Genomic DNA, 23,118 nt, shown 5'->3' with positions numbered 1-23,118 from the left:
ACCTCATATTAAGCATTAATTTGATGATTTACAGGATAAAAAATGTGGGCAAAATTTGGATTAAGTTTTTTTTAAGCATCAAGTTTACACATAATGACTGTATTTCAATGTGAAACAAGTCCCAACTACACACTGAAATCTTGTTGGAATATAGTTTACAGCTTGCAGCTTTATGAGCTAGATGAAAAGTCAGAGGATCACCAAAGTTATTACAGTTCATCCTCTGGGGATCATGAATGATGAACCACATTTCATAACCATCAATCCAACAGTTGTTGAGATGTTTGTCACTCAAAACCACAGATATGAACCTCATGATGGTACTAGACAAAAGCTCAGAAGATCATTAAAGTCATTAGGATTCATCTTCTGGGGAACGTGAACATTTGTACAAAATAGTTGTTGAGATGTGGACCAAAGTAGTGGACGCTGCTAACACGGCGAAAACATTTACACTTTTCAACCAAACTTAACAGTTTTAAACCCGCATTTATTTTGACCTGCAAATAAACAACCCTGTGCTCACAGAGCAAAGTGACAGTTAGAGTTCCCTCATGCTTAAAAATATGTCAATATATCTGTAAAATATCTTCTTAATAACAACACAACAGTGCAAAATCTGAATAAAGTGTTTGATAGACAGGAAAGTTTCTCTATTGAAGTACTGCGTCAGTCCTGCAGGTATAAAGTACTCCAGATGATATCTGCGTTAGTATACTGGTAGCATTGTTCTCTCTGCTGGAGTGTTTTGTGTCGGTGATGTTGAGTTGGTGTTGTTGCCTCATGCTGATGGAAGCAGAGAGGAGACCGGGGTTCTCTCCTGGTCCAGGTCCTGGTGCTGGTCCTCCATGATGGCCTGCAGAGCCTCCAGTCCCTCCACAGACACAGTCAGACTGCCGACCACCTCGCTGCTGTCGTCCACGTCCAACACTGCAGGAGACACACAGAGACAAAGAGACACTGACTACCAGCAGGAAGACGTCTGTGGTGTTTCATTTGAGCTGAGAGAGTGCTCTCATACTTCGGCCTGTGCTGGGTTAGTACACGCTGTATATCACATCATTATTTACTCTTTTTGAAAAATTCCATATTCATAAGAAAAAATGGTCAGGAACCAAGCCAACTTTCCTGCAACAACACAGCACCATCTGACCTAATGTTAAAGACAAAAAAACCTTTAAGACCTTTAAGTTATCAAATGAATTAAACCGGACCTATCAAGCTGGTCTCGGTCAGGTCTCGTTGTCTCTCCAGGATGTCGGGGATCCTGAGGAAGGCCACCCCTACGTCCTCACACTCCCTCTCCTGCTCCTCTTCCTCCGGAGGCTCGCTCACCACCGTGAACCGGATCCTGTACAACAACAACAGCACATTTAGTCATTATTAATATCAGTCAGTATGATTCATGTTATTACTAGGGCTGTCAAATGATTCAAATATTTAATCGCGATAAATCGCAAATTAATCTCACATTTTTTATCTGTTCAAAATGTACCTTATAGGGCGATTTATCAAGTATTTAATACTCTTATCAACATGGGAGTGGACAAATATTTGTGTGTTGTTTTTTTTCACCTCAGTGAAAATGTAGTTTTTGAAAGACTAAATGCCAACAAATATGGACTGAAGCAGGATATTTTGTTGGATAAAAACATGTTGTGAATTTTGGAAATGATTACATCTATCTTTCTTCAATAAATGTTGACTTTTGGCCTTTACAACGCTCTGGAGTTATTGGAAATGTTTGGATCACAGAGTCAGAAACAATCCCACGCAGCCACCACTGGAATCTAATTCTACTAATAGTAGAATACTAATAATATTAGTGGAGCCTGATCTTTATCTTTATCTATTGATTTGGAATTCAAATGTCAATGTTATGAATGAAGCTTCCAACTATTCAGTACTGCCCTGATATGCAGTAGATATTGATAAGTAGGTAAGGAAGGGAGGGAAAGGAGGACAGTTTAACTCTGACCAGAACATTTCTGTCTCAACAACTAAAACCTCAAACTTTTCTCCCACCTCTCCATCTGAGGGTTTCGTCCCTGCAGGACTCCCCTCAGCAGCTGCCGCCTCGCCCCGTTGGTCTCTGCGTCCACAGGAATGACTACAGGACAACAAACAGGTCAAACCTCATTAAAACATTAAAAACACGACACAACGGAGTCTGAATTTATCTGGAAACACACACAGAAAACAACGAGCGCTGTGATTCAACACGACCCTGAAAACAATATCTACTACTGCTGCTGCAGAAAAGGAAGGAGGAGGGAAGGAAGGAAGGACGGAAGGAGGGAAAGAAGGAAGGAGGGAGGGAAGGAAAGGAGGGAGGAGGAAGGAAGGAGGGAAAGGAAGAAAGGAAAGATGGATTGCTGGAGGGATGGATGGAAGAAAAGGACGGAGGAAAGGAAGGAAAGGAAGGAAGGAAGGAATGAGGGAGGGGAGGGGAGGAGGAAGGAAGGAAGGAGGGAAGGAGGGAGGGAAGGAAGGATGGATGAAGGGATGAATGGAAGAAAAGGAGGGAGGAAAGGAAGGAAGGAAGGAATGAGGGAGGGGAGGGGAAGAGGAAGGAAAGAGGGAGGGAAGGAAAGGAGGAGGGAAGGAAGGAAGGACGGAAGGATGGGTGGAAGAAAAGGAGGGAGGAGGGAAGGAAGGAAGGAGGGATGGGTGGAAGAAAAGGAGGGAGGAGGGAAGGAAGGAAGGAGGGAGGAAAGGAATGAAGGACGGAAAGGAGAAGGAAGGAAGGAGGGAGGGAAGGAAAGGAATAAGGAAGGAAGGAGGGAGGAAGGAAGGAGGGATGGATAGATGGAAGAAAAGGAAGGAGGACAAAATGGAGTTTTACATGATTGTTGCACCGATGTGACGTTGATGTGTGAGGAAGGTTACTGTGCTGCTACACACAGTACATGTACTGTAACAGACAGTAGTAGTAGTAGTAGTAGTAGTAGTAGTAGTAGTAGTAGTAATAGTAGAAGTAGTACAGGCTCTGACCTTTGCTGTAGTTGTAGTTGATGGTCTTGCCCTGTGGCGGTTTGGGGAGGGACAGGGGGGTTTCCTCTGTGGGCAGATCCAGCAGAGAGTACTCCACAAACAGACGCACCACGCTGGCGTCCCGAGACACCCGAGACTCCGGCCTCAAGCTCAGAGACACCACCTCCACCCGAACTCGCTCCGACGGCTGACAGCCAACACACACAATCAGTCATCAGATTCACAGCATTATTATAGGATGGACTTCTTCTATTACTCTGTATTTGTGTTGTGATGGTCGAGTGTGGCTGCACACAAAGATCAGATCTGTTCAACTGTAGTAGGGATGTCAAAGTTAACGTGATCATAACGATAATTCGCTTAACGCCACTAATTTATTTAATGCATTAACGCAACTTGTGATTTCTAGAAGGGAGATTTGTCAAGTATTCAATACTCTTATCAACATGGGAGTGGGTAAATATGCTGCTTTATGTAAATATATGTATATATTTATTATTGCAAATCAATTAACAACACAAAACAATGACAAATACTGTCCAGAAACCCTCACAGGTACTGCATTTAGCATAAAATAATATGCTCAAATCATAACATGGCAAACTGCAGCCCAACAGGCAACAACAGCTGTCAGTGTGTCAGTGTGTTGATTTGACTATGACTTGCCCCAAACTGCATGTGATTATCATAAAGTGGGCATGACAGTTTTTCCTCATGAACATTTAGCGTAAGTTTGGAGCGTTATTTAACCTCCTTCATGACAAGCTAGTATGACATGGTTGGTACCAATGGATTCATTAGGTTTTTTATAATTTCATATGATACCAGTATCTTCACCCTAGCTTGAGCCGCTACAACCTAAAAATCATGTTAATGCGTTAAAGAAATTAGGGGTGTTACAGTCCGTCTCTGTTGTTGACTTCATGTCTTCTGTGTACCAACAGCAGACTGACTTCAGTTGGAGGTTGGTGGTGTTTACTCAGACCAGGATTCAGAAACAACCTTCTGCTTGTACGCAGAATAAAATTGAACTGAACCTCAACAAAAACAAAACACCTCAACTGAGCTGTGTGATAACAACACAACAAGCCTTCCTTCTGTTCCTCCTCTGCTCAATGACTCCATCCAGGTAAACAGAGGCGTTCACTGACCTTCCTCCCCGCGGTCTGCCCATGAACTATGCAGTCGTCGCTGTCGGACTGAGTCGATTCACTCTGATCCTCTCTGGCTGCTGGCGCCTCCTCAACATCTGGACGGAGGAATAAAACACATCATATAGAAGAAGACTGACAGCTCTGAGTGAGTCTCTTTAAAGAAAGAAATCAGATTTGAAGGCATCGTTTTCCTAAATTAAAGGCAGTTTGCTGACATTAAGTAACCAGCGGAGTCTCTCAGAGGGCCGTCGTTATCATTTATGAAGGCTGCTCTAAAGATTATTGGCAGCCACATTCATTATTGATGTCTGCTCTGCTCAGGAAACGCTGTTAGAAAACACAAACTTTAACACAGAGTGAGTTTGGGGAGCTGATGTTGGAGTTTGACCCTCGATAAACACTTGTTTTCTTTCCTCAGTGTAAATATAACAAGGATCATATCGTGTAAACAGAGACTTGAATAAAAAGCAGAAAACTTTGTTGGAGTCCACACAAAAACAATAACATTCATTATTTAACAGGATTATGTTCAGGTTTATTAACCCCAGCAGGATTTAACCCACCATCATGTGTCAGTCTTGTTCTTAATAATATCATACAATATCTCTGGAGAGTCTGTTAATCAATACTTCCTCACCTTCCATGATTTCCTCAGAGATGTCCGAGTCGTCGGAGTAAGACTGAGAGCTGGCCGGGACCAGCTGACCTTCAGAGAAGTGAGACTCTTCTTCTTCATCCTCTTCCACTGCGCTGCTGTGAGCAGCCGGAGCTGACGAAACCTGCAAACACACAACAGATTTATTACAAATCAGCTATGATTAACACTCTGTTATTATTATTCTGCTTTATGTGTTATGTGTATATACAGCAGGGTGAATCTTTGAAATGAAATGTCAAATGCCGTTTTCATTTTCAAATGGTTAGAAAAATAGAGCATTTTGATGTAAATCTTGACTTAAATAATCTTTACACAAATGGAACATTAAATTACATTTTTTATATTGCATTTAAATATTGTCCACTGTACAGCCCTATGGAGGCCAAACCTACCAAAATAAAAAATAAATGAGTAAAACAAATTAATAAAAAATAAATACATAAATTAATAAAGGTCAAATTAAACAGAAGAGTAAATAAATAAAATAATTGATACAAAGATTAAAAAAAATAACAAAATAAGCAAATTAAAACAGAAATATAAATTTATGTCACATTTTATCAATTAATTAATGGCTACATTCATTTTTATTATAATTTTTTGCTATATTTAATGACATCTATTCATTTATCGAGTTATTTATTTAATCATTTATTTTATATATATTTAATAAAATGCTTACACAAATGGAAAATTAGGTTATATAATATTTATATTACATTTTAATTTTCAAATTTGAATTAACATTTGAATATTGTCCACAGTACAGCGGGGTACCACTTTATTAAAAATGAAATGTCAAACAGCTTTTTCTATTTTAATTTGAATATGGCCATACAACGCCCATACGAGTACGTGAAAATGAAAAATTGGATTATTGCATTTTCATTTCAATTTTTACTAAAAAACACTATTGTGGAAATACATTTGCATTTTCAAGTTTGCACCAGATTATTTTGTATGGACTGAAATGTTCTGGTTGTAGTTTCTCTCTAGTTATCAGAAGAGGTGTCAAATAGGTGTCAGTGACTATATAAACGGCTGCTCATTATCAGTCTGGTCCATCTCTCTTTCAGAACCTAAAACATGAAACAGGACATGCATGTTTCTCACCTCGTCATCTGTAGTTGAGGTATCTATAAACGTGACCTTTTTGGCAGTCGGTAAGTCCTTTAATAGTGTCCTCTGTCTGAGTTTTGGCAGCGGGGCCTGATGGGAAGAAAACATTCAGATTAATGAATAGTTTATAGAAACACACCTTTAAAAGGTAGATATTAACATGTATTTCAGACTGGGAACCTCTCAGCATCTTTGTGATGTATTAATATCATCTGCTGACCTTAGACGCAGAGACCCCAGGGAGTGAGATGGGGGGGTGATGAAGAAGATGCTTGTCTTCCTCCTGCAGCATCTCATCAACATCTCTGTCTGTCTTCTCGTCCTCCACGCTGTGCTCTTCTGCCGGCTTGCTTTCTTTCTCCTTTGGGATGAACTTGGGCTCTTCAACAGTCACGATGGCGGCTGATGGAGGGACGTAAGAGAACTTCCACTTCAGCGTCACTTCAATGTGGCCGGCGTGGAGTCCAGAGGGATTAATCAGCTCAAACACACCTGAGGGACAAATAAGAGAAATTACCTCATACAAAACGTTGAAATAAAGGTTGAAGCAGTACAAAGACGACCTTAAAGAAACGCTGAGAGTTGGCCAGCAGTCAGGGAACTGTAGAAGCTTTCTTCTATTGTATTTTATTTACTGTAAAGTAAGGTCAAGAAAAGCAACAAAAGTTTGAAAACCTGTAACCATCAAATTGTGGCTATTTTAGGAATCTGAGGAAAGTAAAAGTCTATTTTAGGAATCTGAGGAAAGTAAAAGTCTAGGAGGAGCAGCTGGGACACTGAAGCCCCGGCAGAGTCACTCAAACCCAGTAGACCCTCACCAGTGATCCCCTGGTCCTGGTCCTGGGCCAGCGGCAGCAGAGGCACTCTCGCCTTCCCCATGTACGTGTCCATCTGCTCCTCCTTGTAGTCAAACACGTAGAGCTGAAGGACCTCAGACTTCAGGTACTGGTCCAGATCTGCGTCCATGGGGACCGGGTAGGACTTGAGTTCGTTGAGGTGTGGGTTGAAGCTGTTGTGGATGGTGGCGGTCGGGTAGTCGGGGAAGTCAAAGAACTTGTAGACCACGTAGGGGCTCGGCAGCTGGGAGCTTCTCGACTTCTTCAGGTCTCTGCAGCGTTGGACTGTGATACACAGCTCATTCCGGCCGCCGCCACCGCCGCCAGGTGGTCGCAGCTGACGGGCAACAATCAAAGGTTTATGTTGAGGTTACATCATTCTGCAGAAACTTTCAGTTACTGTAAGAGAGAATTAAAGTAAATAGTTTATTACAACATAGGTTTGATTTTTGTAGCTCTGGCCATCAGTTATGATAAAACTCTACTCACCAAATAAGATCTGGGAAACGCAGAAACTTTGCTAAAAATAAGTCCAATGAGTCAAGAACCATGATCAGGTTGTAAACAAACTCAGTCAAACTTATTTGGGAGAGAAAACGAAGACAAATATTGAAATTATTACTGAAACTGACAGTTGAAACCTCCAGACGGGTTCAACTTTGACCTGCCTTCTTCTGTGTGATGAGGAGTTTCAGTTTTACCTCTAAGTGGCAGCTCATGTGTCTGATCATGTGACTGTTGGTGTTTGTTGCTGCTTACCTTGGATCGTACGCTGTTATTAGAACTGATAGAACTGATAGCCGGTAAGGTTGGGCAGTACGACGGTCTATTTTTTTCCTCATAAATATACGACTTTATAATCTCAGAGAAAATACAATTTTTTTCTCGTAAATTTGTGAGTTTTTTCTCAGAAATGTACAACTTTTTATCTCAGACAATATTTAAGTTTTCCCCCCGTTAATTTACTACTTTATAATCTCAGAGATTATACGTTGTACAACGGTAGAAATGTGTCTACCGGTAGAGATTTGGCGATACCATTTCCACCGCAGACGTGATCTGGGCAGACATGGAGGAGAGGAGTGAAGTTGTAAATACAAAGCAGACGGAGGCATCCCAACCTGATCCCAACCAACTCAAGATGAGGAAGAACTCTGCTTACATGATCACCAGTTCATATTCAAAGTCTGAGTCTTTTGTGTTTTTGTGTTTTACTCAAGTGTTGTCTCATGTGAGGCAGTTGTTCCAAATAGAAGAAGAAAATAATCAAATGTGATGAAGTACTGCATTTTAAACCATTTCATAATTGAATTTAGAATAATTACGGTATCGGGATATATACTGTTACAGTACCGGGATAGAAGATTTTGGCCGTTTCACCCACCCCTAACGGCCGGCGCTACAGAAATAAAACCCACGCTGTAGTAGACGGTAGTTTTCCTTGTTCCTGCCGGTACCTGAGTGTCTTGGTTCAGAGCGGTGTTGATGTAGCCCGCAGCCTTCACCTTCTCTTTATACAGACGGATGGTCTCCGTCATCGGGATCCTCAACCTCAACCAGTAATCCACGGAGCCGAAGGACCGAGCCTCATCACACACACCTGACAAAGACATGACAACCTGTTTTAATAACAACTGCAATTACAATTTTAATATTTTAAAATATTAATAATGTTTTATTAATAATTTTGTATCATTTGAAAATAATTATAATTTCAAAATATTGTTTTAAAATAAATGTAAAATTATATTTGAAAATATTATTTAAAATATGTTAAAATATTAATAATATTTTATCAATAATATTGTAATATTTAATAATATTTTAAAAATAATTAAATATTGTTTTTTAAATATTTAAAAAAAATAAAATCAGCATGGAGAGGGGCATGAACCCTTATTGTTTTTGTTGTTATTGATTCAGACTTCAGAAATGTTTGTGTAAATTCCCGTGTGATGGCACATCGTAGACATATGACATTTTCACCAATGATCAGAAGTTGTGTGCAAATGCAGCTCAACAAATATGATCCCAATTGGTCTGATGGGCGTGCTATAATTAAAGGTCAAAATTTTGATCTTTGAAAACATCATACATCATAACTACTACACTGTTTACACTACACTTGGTAGCAACATCCATCTCCATTCACTCTACAAAAAAGCCTCTTGGACCACTAAAGTCCGCCTGAAAAACACATTTTTGACACAAAAACCATCACATTTTCTGCGGATCATTATTGGGCGAAGCTCATAAAAAGTTAACACAAGCTTGTTGATATCTCATTGCATTCTGAAGATATTGACCATTAAACTTTAAAAGAGCGTGGCTCAGCATATCAACAGATCTAACTCCACATCCGTTGGGCCAATCATCTCGAAACTAGCAGGATATTTCCACATAAGTATCTGAAACATACCCTGAAGGTTTCATTCAATCATCAATCACTAGGGCGCGCTACAAATGCAACAGATTTGGAGGTAAATTAATGATCGTCTGTCCAATCATCATAAAACCTGTTAGTTATCTTTAATGCAGGTGTCGGAAAGTGTCAAAGGTCGAGACCCCTCGCAGCTTTCAAATTCTAATGGTCTGTGTTGGCTTGAACCCCAGAAGGGCTGCTTGCAGCTTTATTTTTATTTAGTCATCATCCTGTATCAAATGTCCTTGTTAGTTTTTATCATATTTAGTCACCTCATCCTGTTTTTTAAGTTGACTAAAAGTCTGGACATTTTAGTCTCATCTATTCTCCAAATATCAGCTAGTTTCTTTTGTTGTTTAAAGTTTCTACTGTGTTTTATTCCACCACTTCCTGCCAACATTAGTCTGATATGATCTCACTCACCGACCAGCGGCACGGTGCCATGAACTTTTCCGTCCTGCTCTAACAGCTGCTGCAGTCGAAGCTGACCGGTCGCCAGCGTCCTCCAGTCTAAACCCAGAGCCTGGTGCAGCTCCACGCTCACAGAGCACCGTTGGAGGTAGTCCAGGAACCGCTCGTCCATGCTCACCACGTACTTCGAGGTGAAGCCGTACTTTGGCTTCTGGCCCGTCGCCACCGGAGTGGAGTGGAGCTCAAACAAATAGAAGGTGTAGGTACAGAAGGTGGAAGGTTCGCCGTCACCCAGAGCCTGCAGGGCGGACGGAGACAGCATGGCGCTGACCATCTGAAGCTCGAGGAGGTTCTCTCCACGTTCGAGGTGAAGAGTTTCCTCAAACTCATCGGCATCATCTTCATCTGTGACGTCTGGTTTGAAGACGTAGGTTTTGGTGCCGTAGGCGACGTCTCTGAGCTGAGCTGAGGAGAGAAAACCGCAAAGATTTAATCGGAAAACAGAAAGAGTTAATCATGAGCTGCTGGGTGAGATCAATAGAAATATAATAATGAATAATAGGGCTCTGTACCATACCAAGATACAAGGGTTATGATTCAATATATTGCGATACTGTAAGACAGGCGATTTATATTGCGATGTTTTTAATCTAATTTTAAGAAAACTGTCAGTATAAAGAACACACCATCATATGCATAAAACCCGAGTAAAAAAAATACTTTTTTATGCAATCACAACGGTGGGATCTGCATTTGCATTTAACACAGTCCCTGTAACATCCAACATCATAGCACGACTTTGAAAGAGCACATATCTTTGCAAATTAAATCAGGTATTGACTGAGTTAATCTTTGCTTGTAAACTAATAATTAAAAATCAATACAGTGGTTTTGGGAATCGGAATCAGTATCAGAAAACATAATATCCCAATATTCGATATTTTCTTACACCCCTAATGAATAAATACCTTCCAGTTTCTTGATCTTGGCGGCCCTGGTGTCGAGCAGAGTGGCCTGTCGTTCCAGCTTCTGATCAAACTCCACTTTGTTGACGTCCATCTTCTTCATCACAGCTTCCAGCTCCACCTCATCACCGAGAGGAGAGATTCACAACAAACTCTACTGAGCATTTACTCTCTGTAATCAGATTACATCAACGGCTTCACACGTAGCTCAACATGCGTCACTGTTTTGGATTTACTCCGACACATTTTGTGACTTTACTGGATAAAGTTCAACAGAGAGGTGACAGGAAATAAGGAGGAGACAACAGAGGCCCCCAGCAGGACTTGAACCAGAGGTTACAGGGTCAGGGTCTTAATCCTCTGGATCTGAATTACTACTAGTATGACTATGAGGTTAAACTGCTGACTATCAGCTTTGAGGACGTTTGAGTGTTTTCACATCTATATTGTGTGAACAGTGTAGAACTTATAGCATCTTTACACATATTTTAGAACAAAGCAGCAACAATAAAAGCTCCTAAATTGCTGACAAGGCCACACAGAGGCCTGTACTACAAAGTGAGTTCAACATACCCAAGGTGTTAGGGCTGGGACGATTCACCTATCTCTTGATTTGATACTGTCACGATACTTCGGCTTGGGTGCCGACTCAATATATATTGCGATTTTTAAGTGTTGTGATTCGATATTACGATTAATCATGATTTTTGTTAACTTTTTTAACACTAGACCATGGGGAAAAAGTTGAATCATACACTTCTAGGGACTTTTACTTTGGAAAATCTCTAAATTAATCCAGTAAAAATGTTTGATTTTCAGCATGTATGTAGTGAGAGATGTCCTGAAGTCAAATATATCAGTCATTGTCAGGAAGTAAAAAGATGATGAAGGATAGAAAAGACAGGTATAATATGAAGTGTGTTGGTGTGCACCTTGTAGTCTTTGCTGATCTTGCTTTCCATGTTGAGGATGTTTCTGGTCTTTTCCAGCTCCTGGATGGTTTCAGCGTGAGCGGCTCGCAGCTCTCGGACGGCGCTCTCAGTGCTGCTGCTGCCTCCCTCCTCCACCTCCTTCAGGAAGCCCAGATCTCCGCTCCTCTGGGATTTACGCTTCTGAGGAGGAGACGAAATTTATAGTTTAGGTCCAGGAGGGAGACTCAGTGAGCCAGGTTCATCATGAAAGAACACGGCCATAAAATAAAAGTCATGTCATGTTAGCTTGTCAGGAAGGAGGCTAGCTGTCATGGCCATTTTCAAAGGGGTCCATTGACCTCTGACCTCTAGATATGTGAATGAAAACGGGTTCTATGGGTACCCATGAGTCTCCCCTTTACAGACATGCGCACTTTATGATAATCACATTCAGTGTTTTGAATGCAGTATAAATGTGTTATTCTCTCCTATTCTAAAATGGTGTATCTGAATATTTCTGCATACTGGGGTCCCTAAACAGTCTTGAATTACATAAATTGGGTATGACTGTAAAGCTGAGACTCTTGTGGATCCAATGAGCCCAACTGTATTCATGTGTGATGATGTTTGTTCCCATAGTAGCCATTTCATTGTAGTGAGACCAGTTTTTGAAATTTGACCTCTGTGTATAAAATGACCTGTGGTGACCTCTAGGATAATCACAGCCTCATGAATCTTTACAGCCACAAACTAGAGACCTAGAGCATTCAGAGGATGGATTGCTTTCCTAGCTAGATTGACAATAAGGGGGTTTCTGAGCAGTTTACACAACAGAAGTGCTCACCATCCAATCACTGAAAAATGCAATTCTTGAAGAAATCTCCAAATGTTTCCAATGATTCCAAATCACAGCATGGCTTTTTCTATGGTGTTCCTCAAGGTCTTGGCGTCTTAATGTGGTACTTTGGAGGGATTATTGATCATTTTTATTAATTCTTCAGTGGTAAAAAATTGTTAAATTTAGCACCAAATCTGTGTAACAAATGGTGTTAACCCAAAAATTGCTGCAAAAATGTATGAGATATAATAGAGCATGGGGATGACCATCATAGACTTCTATCATAATGTTGTTAACCCTCTGAGACCCACATGGACCAGTTTTTGACATTTTTTAGGGGGGTACAGGGGGTGTTTAGGGTGGAGATAGCAGGTCAGCATTAGATGTCACATAGAAGTGGCGTACATCATCTGAAAGCTGGGAACCTGAAGATTAGCAGTGCAGCTCAGCAATGTGTGTCAAGTTGTTCTAGTCATACATCAGTCATAAACATGAATAAATTCATTATTTAAAATAAATTGTGAAAGTGTATAAGGGATTAGAACATTATGATATAAGTATATGATGGTCCACTATATTTTAAAAGCTTTACGTTCCACTAACCTTAATGAGAAGCAGAGCCTCGGTGAGTTCGGCCACGTCGTACTCGTTCTCCTTTAACAAAAACAACATTCAACTTTATAGATGCAGTGACTCTGAAGAACGAGAGGATACATTTTATTATTATCATTATTATTATTATTATTATTATTATTATTAATAATAACATCTAATCATCTGACCCTGCTGTAGAATTTCAGACGATCATTCAGTTCCTCCAGCTGCTGCTTCTGTTCCAGAAACTGGAGCTTAAGTTTCTTATTTTCTTCCGACAGCTTCTCACTTGTATCTGAAAAATCAATCACGTTGATTAAATCAGGGGTTAAATCTCTTTATCATTATTCATGCTTTCTTTCCAATATTAGTTTGATTTACACTAGCAAAAAAACATCCCTTCATATGACAATAAATCAAATGACAGCAGCTCTACAAATAAATAAAATCAGTGAGGAATATTTTAACCAGGTCAGACACTTTAAATTATTAATAAATAGATAATTATCGTGTCAGTTTTGTTCACTCTTCTGGTATCTCTCAACCTGCACAGCAACACATTAAACATATTTAGTAATCAGCTCAGTTACTGTATAATATGTAGTTAAAAGCAGCACCTCTCTCAGCCTTGATCTTATCGAGGATTTCGTTTTTGTCGACGAGGTCGGCCTTCAGCGCCGTCTCCAGCTGGGCGATCTGTAGCTTCAGCTGCTGCTCCTGGATCTGCCACTTCTGCTGTCGAGACACGTCGAAGGCACTGAAACACACAAACACATAACGATGATGACATCACAGTGACATCTGGTGACCTGTCAGCGTCATCATCCATGAAGACCTGAGCCATCACATGTGACCTGTCAGCAGCTCTGTACACCAAGCAGTGAGTCCGAAAACATACTGTACATGTCTGAATGTTTCTTTATGTACTAAAACCATCTTAGCTTAGCATGCTAACATTTGTTAACTAGCATTAAACTCAATGGGACTTTGCCAGTTTTACCAAAGAACGTATGTCACTAAGAAGTGCAAGTCAATAGTTCATTCCATTGCAACATCACGCCCAGCAGCAGAGCTATGCTTCCACCGTTTTGGACTGAAAGTGACTACCGGATGCCAGAAAAACGTCCGTCTACAAAGAGCCGTACAAAAAAAAATATATATATATGTATATATATATATTTCTATTCTATTGTCATAGTCTACCAAAGCCTGGCCTGTGTTGAACAATAAAAAATATTATAAACATAGTGTTTTCAGTCCAAAATGGCAGCAGGGACTGTTGTCAAAAAACACCAGTTTCATCTCTTTGCTTCTAAACTCTTTGGTTTTAATGAGAAATCAAAATGTGTGGGTTAACATAAAAAAATGTAAGTTAAATGGAAAACTCTCCACCTTTGATGTTGATGTTCAATCAGTGTTGATGGTAAATGCAGTAATTCCTCAGTGCTGCTATATTGACCCAGAAAGTTGAGTTCTCCTGCTCGCAGCGCCGTGTTGGCAGTGCCTACATGTACCAGGATGCATTGCGTGAGAGCTTCTGACGCGTGAGGGGTCCCCGCCGGTCGGCCATATCCTCTAAACGGCTAATGCAGCCTCGGCCTCTTTCCGCTGCACTTCTACTCTCGCTCCAATAAATATGATCGAATATCAGAGTCAGCCAAAACACTGTAAAATGTTTCCTCTGCACTCATATTATGGGATGTCATTTTTGCTGTTTGCAATACAAGCAAAGAACGTGAAAGTAAATAGTTATTTCCATTGCAACGTCAACAACTAGGAGCAGAGCTATGCTTCCACCATTTTGGACTGAAAGCGACTACCGGACGCCAGTAAAACATCCGCCTACAAAGAGCCGTACGAAAGTAAAACTACATTATTTCTATTCTATTGTCAGATTTAAAGTCTCTACTGTAATGGCCTGTGTTGAACAATAAAAACAAACAGGTAAACAAATCGGAGGCTTCTCACCTGTTGACCAGTTTTTCATTGTTGTCCTTCAGCAGGTCTCTCTCCTGCTCCACCTCATTGATCCTCTCCTGCAGCTACACAACACAGGACACGAGAAGAAGAGATGAGTCTGTCCTGAGGTTGACTCTAGCTTTAAAACTGAGCCTACTACAACCTAAAAAATCACAAGTTACGTTGATGCGTTAAAGAAATTAGTGGCGTTAAAACAAATTTGCGTTAACACGTTATTACAGTGTTAACTTTGACATCCCTAATATTTAGTTTTAGTTTGTTTTTGTTAGGGCCAGCTATAATACCTCAGATGTAAGTATGAAGATCTGTGTAGGAATGGCCATAATGTTTAATGTGTAATGTTTAATCTTCGCGCTACTTCAGCAAAGCATTGCATCATAGTGCCATCTCCTGGAAGGTCAAGTCCGTTCAGTTTGTGTGGTTCAACGTCATGAGAGTTGATGGAAATTCATGCTGTCTACTTTTTTTCGGAAGTGATATATTATAGCTAAAAAAACTTAAATTAATTTACATTCATTTTTATTATATTTTCATTCGTTTTTAACCAGGCAATATAGTTTCACTTTAGTTTTCTTCTTAAAGGATTTAGATTTTATTTAGTTTCAGTTTTACTATAATAACCTGATGCTGACAGAGTGACAGTTGATTACGTTACTGTAAAAAGTGACTGATATCAATCTGTGTCGGTCACCTGCTCCATCTTCATCCTGGATATGGTCGAGCTCTGCTGCCGTTTCTCCAGGTCCAAACTCTTCATTCTCTCTTCTTTCAGCTGAGTCGACAGCTCGTCCACCTTCAGCATCGCTGCATCATGACTGACCTTCAGCGTCCTCTGACTCTGAAATACACACATTCACTCATCAGGAAAAAAAACATATTTTATAGTACAACTATAATGTGATATTCTATGTTTCTCATCAATAAACCCCATGAATGTATCTCCTAACTAGTAGATAGATAGATAGATACTTTATTGATCCCGAAGGAAATTTAGTATCCTGATATCTCTTCTTCATTAAAACGCATCAGTGTGCTTCACTGTTGTTCCTTCATCACCATCAACACACACACCGTCTTGCTGCCACTAACACTCACTAGAGCACCACATGTGGATTAATCTGCCACTGAAAATAGTCCCCAACAGAGTCACTATTTCCTCCTGTTAAAACCAAGATGGTCAAGACCAAAAATCAAGATGATAACGACCAAAAACCAAGATGGCAACAGATAAAAATTCCTGCAGGATTTCAGCTGTAAAAGCTTTGTCTCACCTCTTGTAGTTGTAGAAATCGTCCCTCCAGCTCTGTGACGCCGTTGGACCGGTCGGATAGCTGCTTCTGCAGTTTGATCATCGTCACGTTGCTGCTGACGTGTGACCTGAGAGACAACACAACAACACACGACAGTTAGTGTGCATTCATGTGTGAAACCCTGAGATGTTTGTTTACAGAGCAGATACATGTGTATGACCTCCATCCTCTGTCTGGTGAGATGGGGAGGTCCAAACACTGTCAAACAATGATTGTTAAACACAAAGATATCCTACAGAATCTAACAGAACTGGGTTTGCATAATAGTTGTAGGTAAACACTAACAATGATGACAGCAACGCACACTGTTCACATGTCTTCCAAAATGATTCATTAACATACACCAACATTTCCACACGTTTCATCAACATTTAATATGATATTTGTTTGTGTGAAGCATTATGAGGTTAAAGGGTCAGTTCACCTATTTTACCTGAGTTTGGAGGTCTGCTGCTGTCGGACCTGCAGAAGTCTCTCCTCATATTCGGCCTCCTTCCTCCTCAGCTCCTCCCTCAGCAGCTCTGACGCTCCCTCCATCTCCTCCATGTGGTTCCGCTGGAGCTCGATCACGTTCTCTCTGGTGCACAGAAAACGATAACTGGTTAACTTTAGTCACTTTAACTTACTTTATTTACAGATATGGAAAATATGATAGTGTCTCCAGTCAGATGGCATGAGTAGAAACTCTGCATGTCAAAGACAGTGGTCAACGTCCGGGTCTGACAGTGAAGCCAATGCCAATGCTTCTTGAGATAACTTCTGTTGTGATTTGACGCTATACAAAAATAAATTGATTTGATTTGATTTGAATGCTGAAGTGTCTTAAACCTGCATTCTTTCTAATAGCCAGCAGAGGGCGACTCCTACGCCATTTAGGGCTGAAAGCGCCTACCGGACGCCAGTAAAACGTCCGCCTACAAAGAGCCGTACAAAAGTAAAACTAAATTATTTCTATTCTATTGTCGTATTTAATGTCTCTACTGAAATGTCCAGTGTTGAACAATAAAATATTATAAATATTCATACTATTATAACTATTTACTTATTTATTTAGTAAACTTTTTGCCCGGCTGCTTCCCAGAGGAGCATAAAGTGAGCAATGGACATAAATGGAAGTTTGAAAAATACAGCAGATCCAGATCAATCTCAAACTTTTTCATGTCAAGGATCCAAAATGGAGTCCAATAGAGCACAGACCATGGATGTAGAAGAGGTTGTGTCCTGTGCTTTTGCCCTGCGTGTTAGTTAATAGCCTACAACTCCATTAATTTCTGTTGATGTCATGCTACTAGCACTACTAGCTACTGGCCGATAGCCGGTTGTTTGGGAACAGAGACGTTAATACATCCACCACGGTACAGGCTGACAGCATACAGCCCATGGGTGTATTAAAAGATAATAAAAGTGATGAATTACAGCCCATATATCCATTATTACAGCCGCATACAGCTAGCAGGAAGCTGGCAGAACCGGATATGTCATATAAGCGTGCAGAGCGGTGCAGTCCCGTGGGTCTGATGACTGTTCATTATGGCGAGGATAATAACTCTGGATTCAGCTGTTAGTTCATTTTACTACTTTTAGGACATAATGATTTAAATGAGGGCTATTTAAGTGTTCCTACTGGGAAGTTGATTTATATCCTCTGATTTACAGACGTCTCTTTATACATCCATGGACACAGACTCACTGGTGTTTTCAGTCCAAAATGGCGTCAGCGCTACCGTAGCGCCATCTAGTGGCTGTTGTCAAAAAAGTACCAGAGTTTCGTCTTTTTGCTTTCTTTCGACTCTTTGACTAAATGCTGAACTGCTCAATGTCTCATGTCTGATGGACAGATGCTTGGCGATGGCGTGCAGTACTCACAGGTTGCGGACCTCGGCCCTCGTCTCCTCCAGCAGGCTGTGTCCAAATCGAGGTAAGAGGCCGGTCGGAGGTCTCCCTCCTCCTTCTGAACTCCTGGTACCTGCAGGAGACAGAATCAGGTACAGAACCAGGAACCAGGGAGTTCATTACTACAGTGATTGTTCTATCCATAAATATAAAACAGGGTTTCTATCTATGGTTTTATCTGACCCGACATGAGATAAAGGATTTCTGTGAGCAGCACCAGAGTAAATTTAAATACACAAATACAACACATTGAGTATATTATGATCTTTTAGTATACTGCTATGTACTAGGTACTCTACTGTACTTCACATAGAAATATCTGTGACGTACTTTTTGGTCGTGTTGGAGAAGGAGAGGACGCGTCATCTCGCAGCTTCTTTAACCCTGAGTTGACCCGTGACTGGACGCGGCCGTACGGCAACGGCCTCCTGCTCTGAGAGTTGATGAGCTGCTGCTTGGTCAAGAGGAGGCGCTGTTTCAGCCCCTCGTTCTCGGATTGCAGCCCCCGGACTTTCTCCTGGAGCTCCTCCATCATCTCCTCCATCTCCACGTCCCGCACCCTGGAGAACGGCTGACCTCCGCCCACCGCCAGCTGCTCCATACGACCCCGGTCCTTCACCAGCCTCATCAGCTTAGTGCCCAGCCTGGAGGAGGAAGAGGAGGAGGAGAGGAGGAAGAGGGCAGAAGAGGGCAGAAGAGGGCAGAAGAGGGCAGAAGAGGGCAGAAGAGGGCAGAAGAGGAGGAGACGGGGGATTAGAGGTGAGAATTATAAAGAAAAGTTATAGTGTCGTCGTCTGGAGGTGAAAGAGATCAGTTCATTAACAACCTGTAAAAACAGCTGTATAATATAAATAACCCTGATGATGTCATAGTGATGTCATCAGGGTCATCAGCTTGGGCTTGAGACTTTTTAACAGACAACCTGTGTAACAAATTAGAGTTGGGAGGTTTGGAAGAACTGGGCCGTCTAATGAAAAACCCCACCAAGTTGTTGCATTATGGGAAATGTAGGATTCTGTGTTTGACCCATACAAGAGAATTAAAGTCTCAAGTCTAACATGTGTGTGTGTGTGTGTGTGTGTGTGTGTGTGTGTGTGTGTGTGTGTGTGTCTCACTTCTTGATCTTGTCGTCCTGTTTGTGGATGTGCTGTTTGAGGAGCAGGGACTCCTCATGAAGGCGCAGGAACCGGTCCTCCAGCTCCTCCCTGGACACCCGCGAGATGTCCTGTCGCGTCCGAACATTTTGATACAGCGATGAATCTGTCAACATGACAAAAAAAACACACTCATTTGTTGTTGTTTTTAACATTTTCAAACATGCAGCTGTGAGTGGCTTTCCTAGCTAGATTGACAATAAGGGGGTTTCTCAGCAGATTACACAACATAGGTGCATGCCATCTAATCAAAGAAAAATGCAATTCTTGCAGAAATCTCCAAATGTCTAAAGTTTTTGATCCCAAATCACAGCATGGCTTTTTCTATGGTGTTCCTCAAGGTCTTCATGTCTTAATGTGGTATTTTGGAGGGATTATTGTTCATTTTAATCAATTCTCCAGACGTAAATGTTTTTTAAATTTAGCACCAAATCTGTGTAACAAATGGTATCAACCCAAAAAATATGAGACATAATAGAGCATGGGAATGACCATCATAAACTTCTATCATCATGTTCTAAACCCTTATACACTTTCACTATTTATCTTAATTAATGAATTCATGTTTATTTCTGATTAATGACTAGAACCACTTGACACACAGTGCTGAGCTGCATCTCAAATTAATCGTCGGGTTCCCAGCTTTCAGATGATGTACACCACTTCTATGCAACATCTACTTTTGACTTTTTATCTCCCCCTAAAGACCCCCTGTACCCCTACCCCTCTAAAAAAGAGGGCAGAATGTTTAGGGACCAGGGTAACCCCTCTAATGAGTTATCTCTCGGTGAAAACAGAACATATAAAACAACATATATAGAAACCTGCTGCGAGTCTGGAGAGGTTCACTGTGATGTCTCTGACTGGCACATCTGCTGCTGTCTCATCAAGTAAAGTGGACATATTTATCTGAAAATGAAAAGAGTCTTCATTAAACAGAATGTATATTATTCACCTTATGACCGAGACACTGGGTCGATATATAGCCTTAAATGAATATAAAGCGTTCTGTAGTAGTGGGGGAAAAAGTTACACCAAACTCCATTTGTATATCTATCAGATTAAAACTGATATCCCTGTGGAGATTTAAACAACAAAAAAGACACACGGCAGAGCAAAACATAAGACATTTTACTGACAGCTTAGTGTATTCGGCGTACAAGTTATACACGAAGAGCATTTCATTTTAATATTATCTACCAATGAAATGCGAAAGATTCACCATCGCCTTGTTTGAAAACTGGAGCAATATGAGGCGAGCTGGTTCTTAAAAATATATATATATATATATTTCATTGAAATACGTGCTGCTTGGCTCTGCTGGGAGCAATACCGGAAGGCATTGATGGAAGAGCCAACAAATATCTCTTACAAATATTGCTAACAGCAGCAATTAAATGTATCACAATTAAGTGGCTAAAACCGGAGCCCCCAACACACAATTATGGATTGAGAAGGTATGGGAAATTTACCACATGGAACAAATAACCTATTCCCTAAGTCTCCAAAAAGACAAATTTATTAAAAGGTGGAGCCCTGCCATGATTATACTAATACAGTGATTGGTGATCTGAATATTTTTATATATCCTGGATCATACTTGTATCTTTGTCTTCCTGACCCAGGTCATCTCTCTAAGCACATACACACACCTATAAAACACACACCCTTCACACACTTTGACCCCTGACCTTTCACCACATTTATTTTAATTTTAATTAATTCATTAATTTTACTTTATTTTATTTTAATTCTGTGGATGTTTAAGTATGTGTCCTCCCCTTTTCTCTGAATTCAATTTAAATTACAGTTTAAGATGAAGTCTTATTTTGTTTTTTGTGTTCTCTCTCTCTTAATTTAAATTCATTTATTTATTTTACTTTATTTTATTTAAATTCTTTGGATTGTTAAAGTATGTGTTCTCCCTTTTTCTCTGAATTCAATTGAAATTACAGTTTAAGATGAAATCTTGTTTTTTTTATTTTGTGATTTCTCTCTCCTCTCCTTGTTTTAAGTTGTGTAATTTTGTGTAAAAACAAAGAGACAGCTGTAAAATGAAAATACAGTGGTAAAGAATGTGAAAAATGTGTCTGTGCAATATCGTTGATGCAATATACACCTCAAGTGCAACTACATTTGTTTACATTGTTTTACTTATTACATCTACCCTACCTGTTTTACAAGTTAAATTACCTCTATTTACATTACATGCATTTTTATATTTTATACCTCTAGTGTAACACTTCTGTAAATATTTATTTATTACATCTACCTTACCTGTTTTATTTGCTTTATATAACTGTGTGTGTGTTTTACCAGTTATATGTTTTATCTGCCTCGTTTAGTCTTGTAAAGTATTTGTTTTAAAGCACTGACAGAAGTGGCAACTGTGAGTCTGGTTGTATTTAATACAATGACAATAAAGCTTTATATTCTATTCTGTTTATAATGATTGTATAAGTTGCTGAAACTGCAATAAAAACTAAGTTAAAAAAATAAAAGAAATACGTGCTGCTTGTTGTGTTGGATATGTGCCGAACTGAAGTTAGACATGTCATGATTCTTCCTTGTTATGAGCCACATGTCTGAATGAATGTGAAACATTACTTTATCCAGTGAGAAAGAAAAGCTGAATTTAAACGCAGTCTGGCGTCACATCCTCTACACGTTAGCCTCGTTAGCTTCGTTAGCTAGCTCACTGAAAAGGGCTAAAGCTCTATCTAGCTCACTCTTCTAAATATCACAGGAGTGATATATGTGTCTCCGTATTTTATAAAAAACATTTTAGAGGATTTACATGCTTACTTTTTAAACATTTCTTACCTTTTAAAACGACTTTATTCAGTCCAGAGTAACGGTTGCTACTGAAAACAGAACATCGTCGTTATGATGCTACTGCGCATGCGCAGCTTGAGTGAGGAGCTTTCTGGGAAATGTAGTTTTCCCCTGAAATTAAAGTTTATTGCCACTGTAGGTGCTTTTAGTTGCTTGATATTTACTCCAAACATATTTTATCTTTCACTTCTGCAGATATACGATTATTTATAACACTTAAAGGGACTGTTTGTAACTTTTTACAGGTATAAATCTACCGGGTCGGGATTCCATGCGAGCGCTCGCATATGCGCGCTTGCGTGTGGCCGGAGTCTCTGCTCCTCTGCCTGCTTGCCTTCACTCACACAACGCGCGCGTTCTCGCTGTTTCGCTCCACCTCTAGACGTGCATGCGTGCACACTACACACTGCAGAAGAGTTAGTAGCTCTGAGAATATCTAGTGAATGTACAGTGGACGTTTGTGCAGAAATAACTGCTGCAGCTCCTCCAGACCAACAGAGGTTTCCCGTGTCTTGTGAAGTGACGGGGCTCCGCAGCTAGAAACGTTATCATTTCTGACCAAAACTCTGGTGTCTCCCTGCGGACGCCGTTAAGTCAACGAAAGTCAGCGTCGGGTTCACGCTTGTGCTCGCTCTACATAGACATGAACGAGCATTGCTCAACACAGTGAGGCGACACACATCAGCTAAAACCACAATATCACTCTATATTTCACCTGCTTGGAAGTAATGTTAGCTGATCAGACAAAGGTCTCTCCATGAATCACTGCTGATCCTACTGTTGGCTTTTCCTGCCTCAGCCTCCAGACCGCGGTCGGAGGGAACGGGAGACACCGGCACCCGGTCGGAGACAATAACGTTTCTCGCTGCGGAGCCCCGTCACTTCACAAAACACGGGAAACCTCTGTTGTTCTGGAGGAGCTGCACATTTATTTCTGCATAAACGTTCACTAGATATTCACAGAGCTAAACTAACTCTTCTGCAGTAGTGAGCGCGCATGCACGTGAGGTGGAGCGAGCTGAGTGAAGGCAAGCAGGCAGGCAG

At 40.5% G+C, this 23,118-nt stretch overlaps 1 protein-coding gene across 1 annotated transcript; it reads right to left on the bottom strand.

The window, feature by feature from the left end:
- Window positions 1-469: 469 nt before the first annotated feature.
- On the bottom strand, window positions 470-22,170 carry rpgrip1l (RPGRIP1 like). The gene is made up of 25 exons (XM_074633319.1): window positions 22,063-22,170; window positions 20,064-20,148; window positions 19,201-19,345; window positions 18,416-18,729; window positions 18,059-18,158; window positions 16,626-16,769; window positions 16,154-16,259; window positions 15,574-15,720; window positions 14,871-14,944; window positions 13,520-13,659; window positions 13,091-13,197; window positions 12,912-12,962; window positions 11,492-11,671; window positions 10,563-10,680; window positions 9,607-10,059; window positions 8,219-8,361; window positions 6,744-7,098; window positions 6,146-6,417; window positions 5,920-6,015; window positions 4,786-4,927; window positions 4,146-4,243; window positions 2,995-3,181; window positions 2,026-2,110; window positions 1,215-1,351; window positions 470-930 (listed from the first exon to the last, which is right to left on the bottom strand). Exons 2-25 carry the CDS (start codon window positions 20,140-20,142, stop codon window positions 782-784), a joined length of 3,822 nt encoding a protein of 1,273 aa, XP_074489420.1. The 5' UTR covers window positions 20,143-20,148; window positions 22,063-22,170; the 3' UTR covers window positions 470-781.
- Between the last annotated feature and the right edge of the window lie 948 nt (window positions 22,171-23,118).

Source organism: Sebastes fasciatus, chromosome 4 (genome assembly GCF_043250625.1).
Source record: "Sebastes fasciatus isolate fSebFas1 chromosome 4, fSebFas1.pri, whole genome shotgun sequence".
In the NCBI taxonomy this organism is placed as follows: Eukaryota; Metazoa; Chordata; class Actinopteri; order Perciformes; family Sebastidae; genus Sebastes; species Sebastes fasciatus.
The sequence above is the reverse complement of the archived record's forward strand: the minus strand, read 5'-3'. Positions and strand labels throughout refer to the sequence as shown.

Excerpts from the sequence above, each read along its gene's own strand:
- rpgrip1l (XM_074633319.1), bottom strand. The coding sequence starts at position 20,142 with ATGTCCACTTTACTTGATGAGACAGCAGCAGATGTGCCAGTCAGAGAC. Across the intron at positions 19,346-20,063 it reads CCTCTCCAGACTCGCAGCAG|ATTCATCGCTGTATCAAAAT; the intron begins GTTTCTATATAT and ends TCATGTTGACAG. Across the intron at positions 6,016-6,145 it reads CTGGGGTCTCTGCGTCTAAG|GCCCCGCTGCCAAAACTCAG; the intron begins GTCAGCAGATGA and ends TCTTCCCATCAG.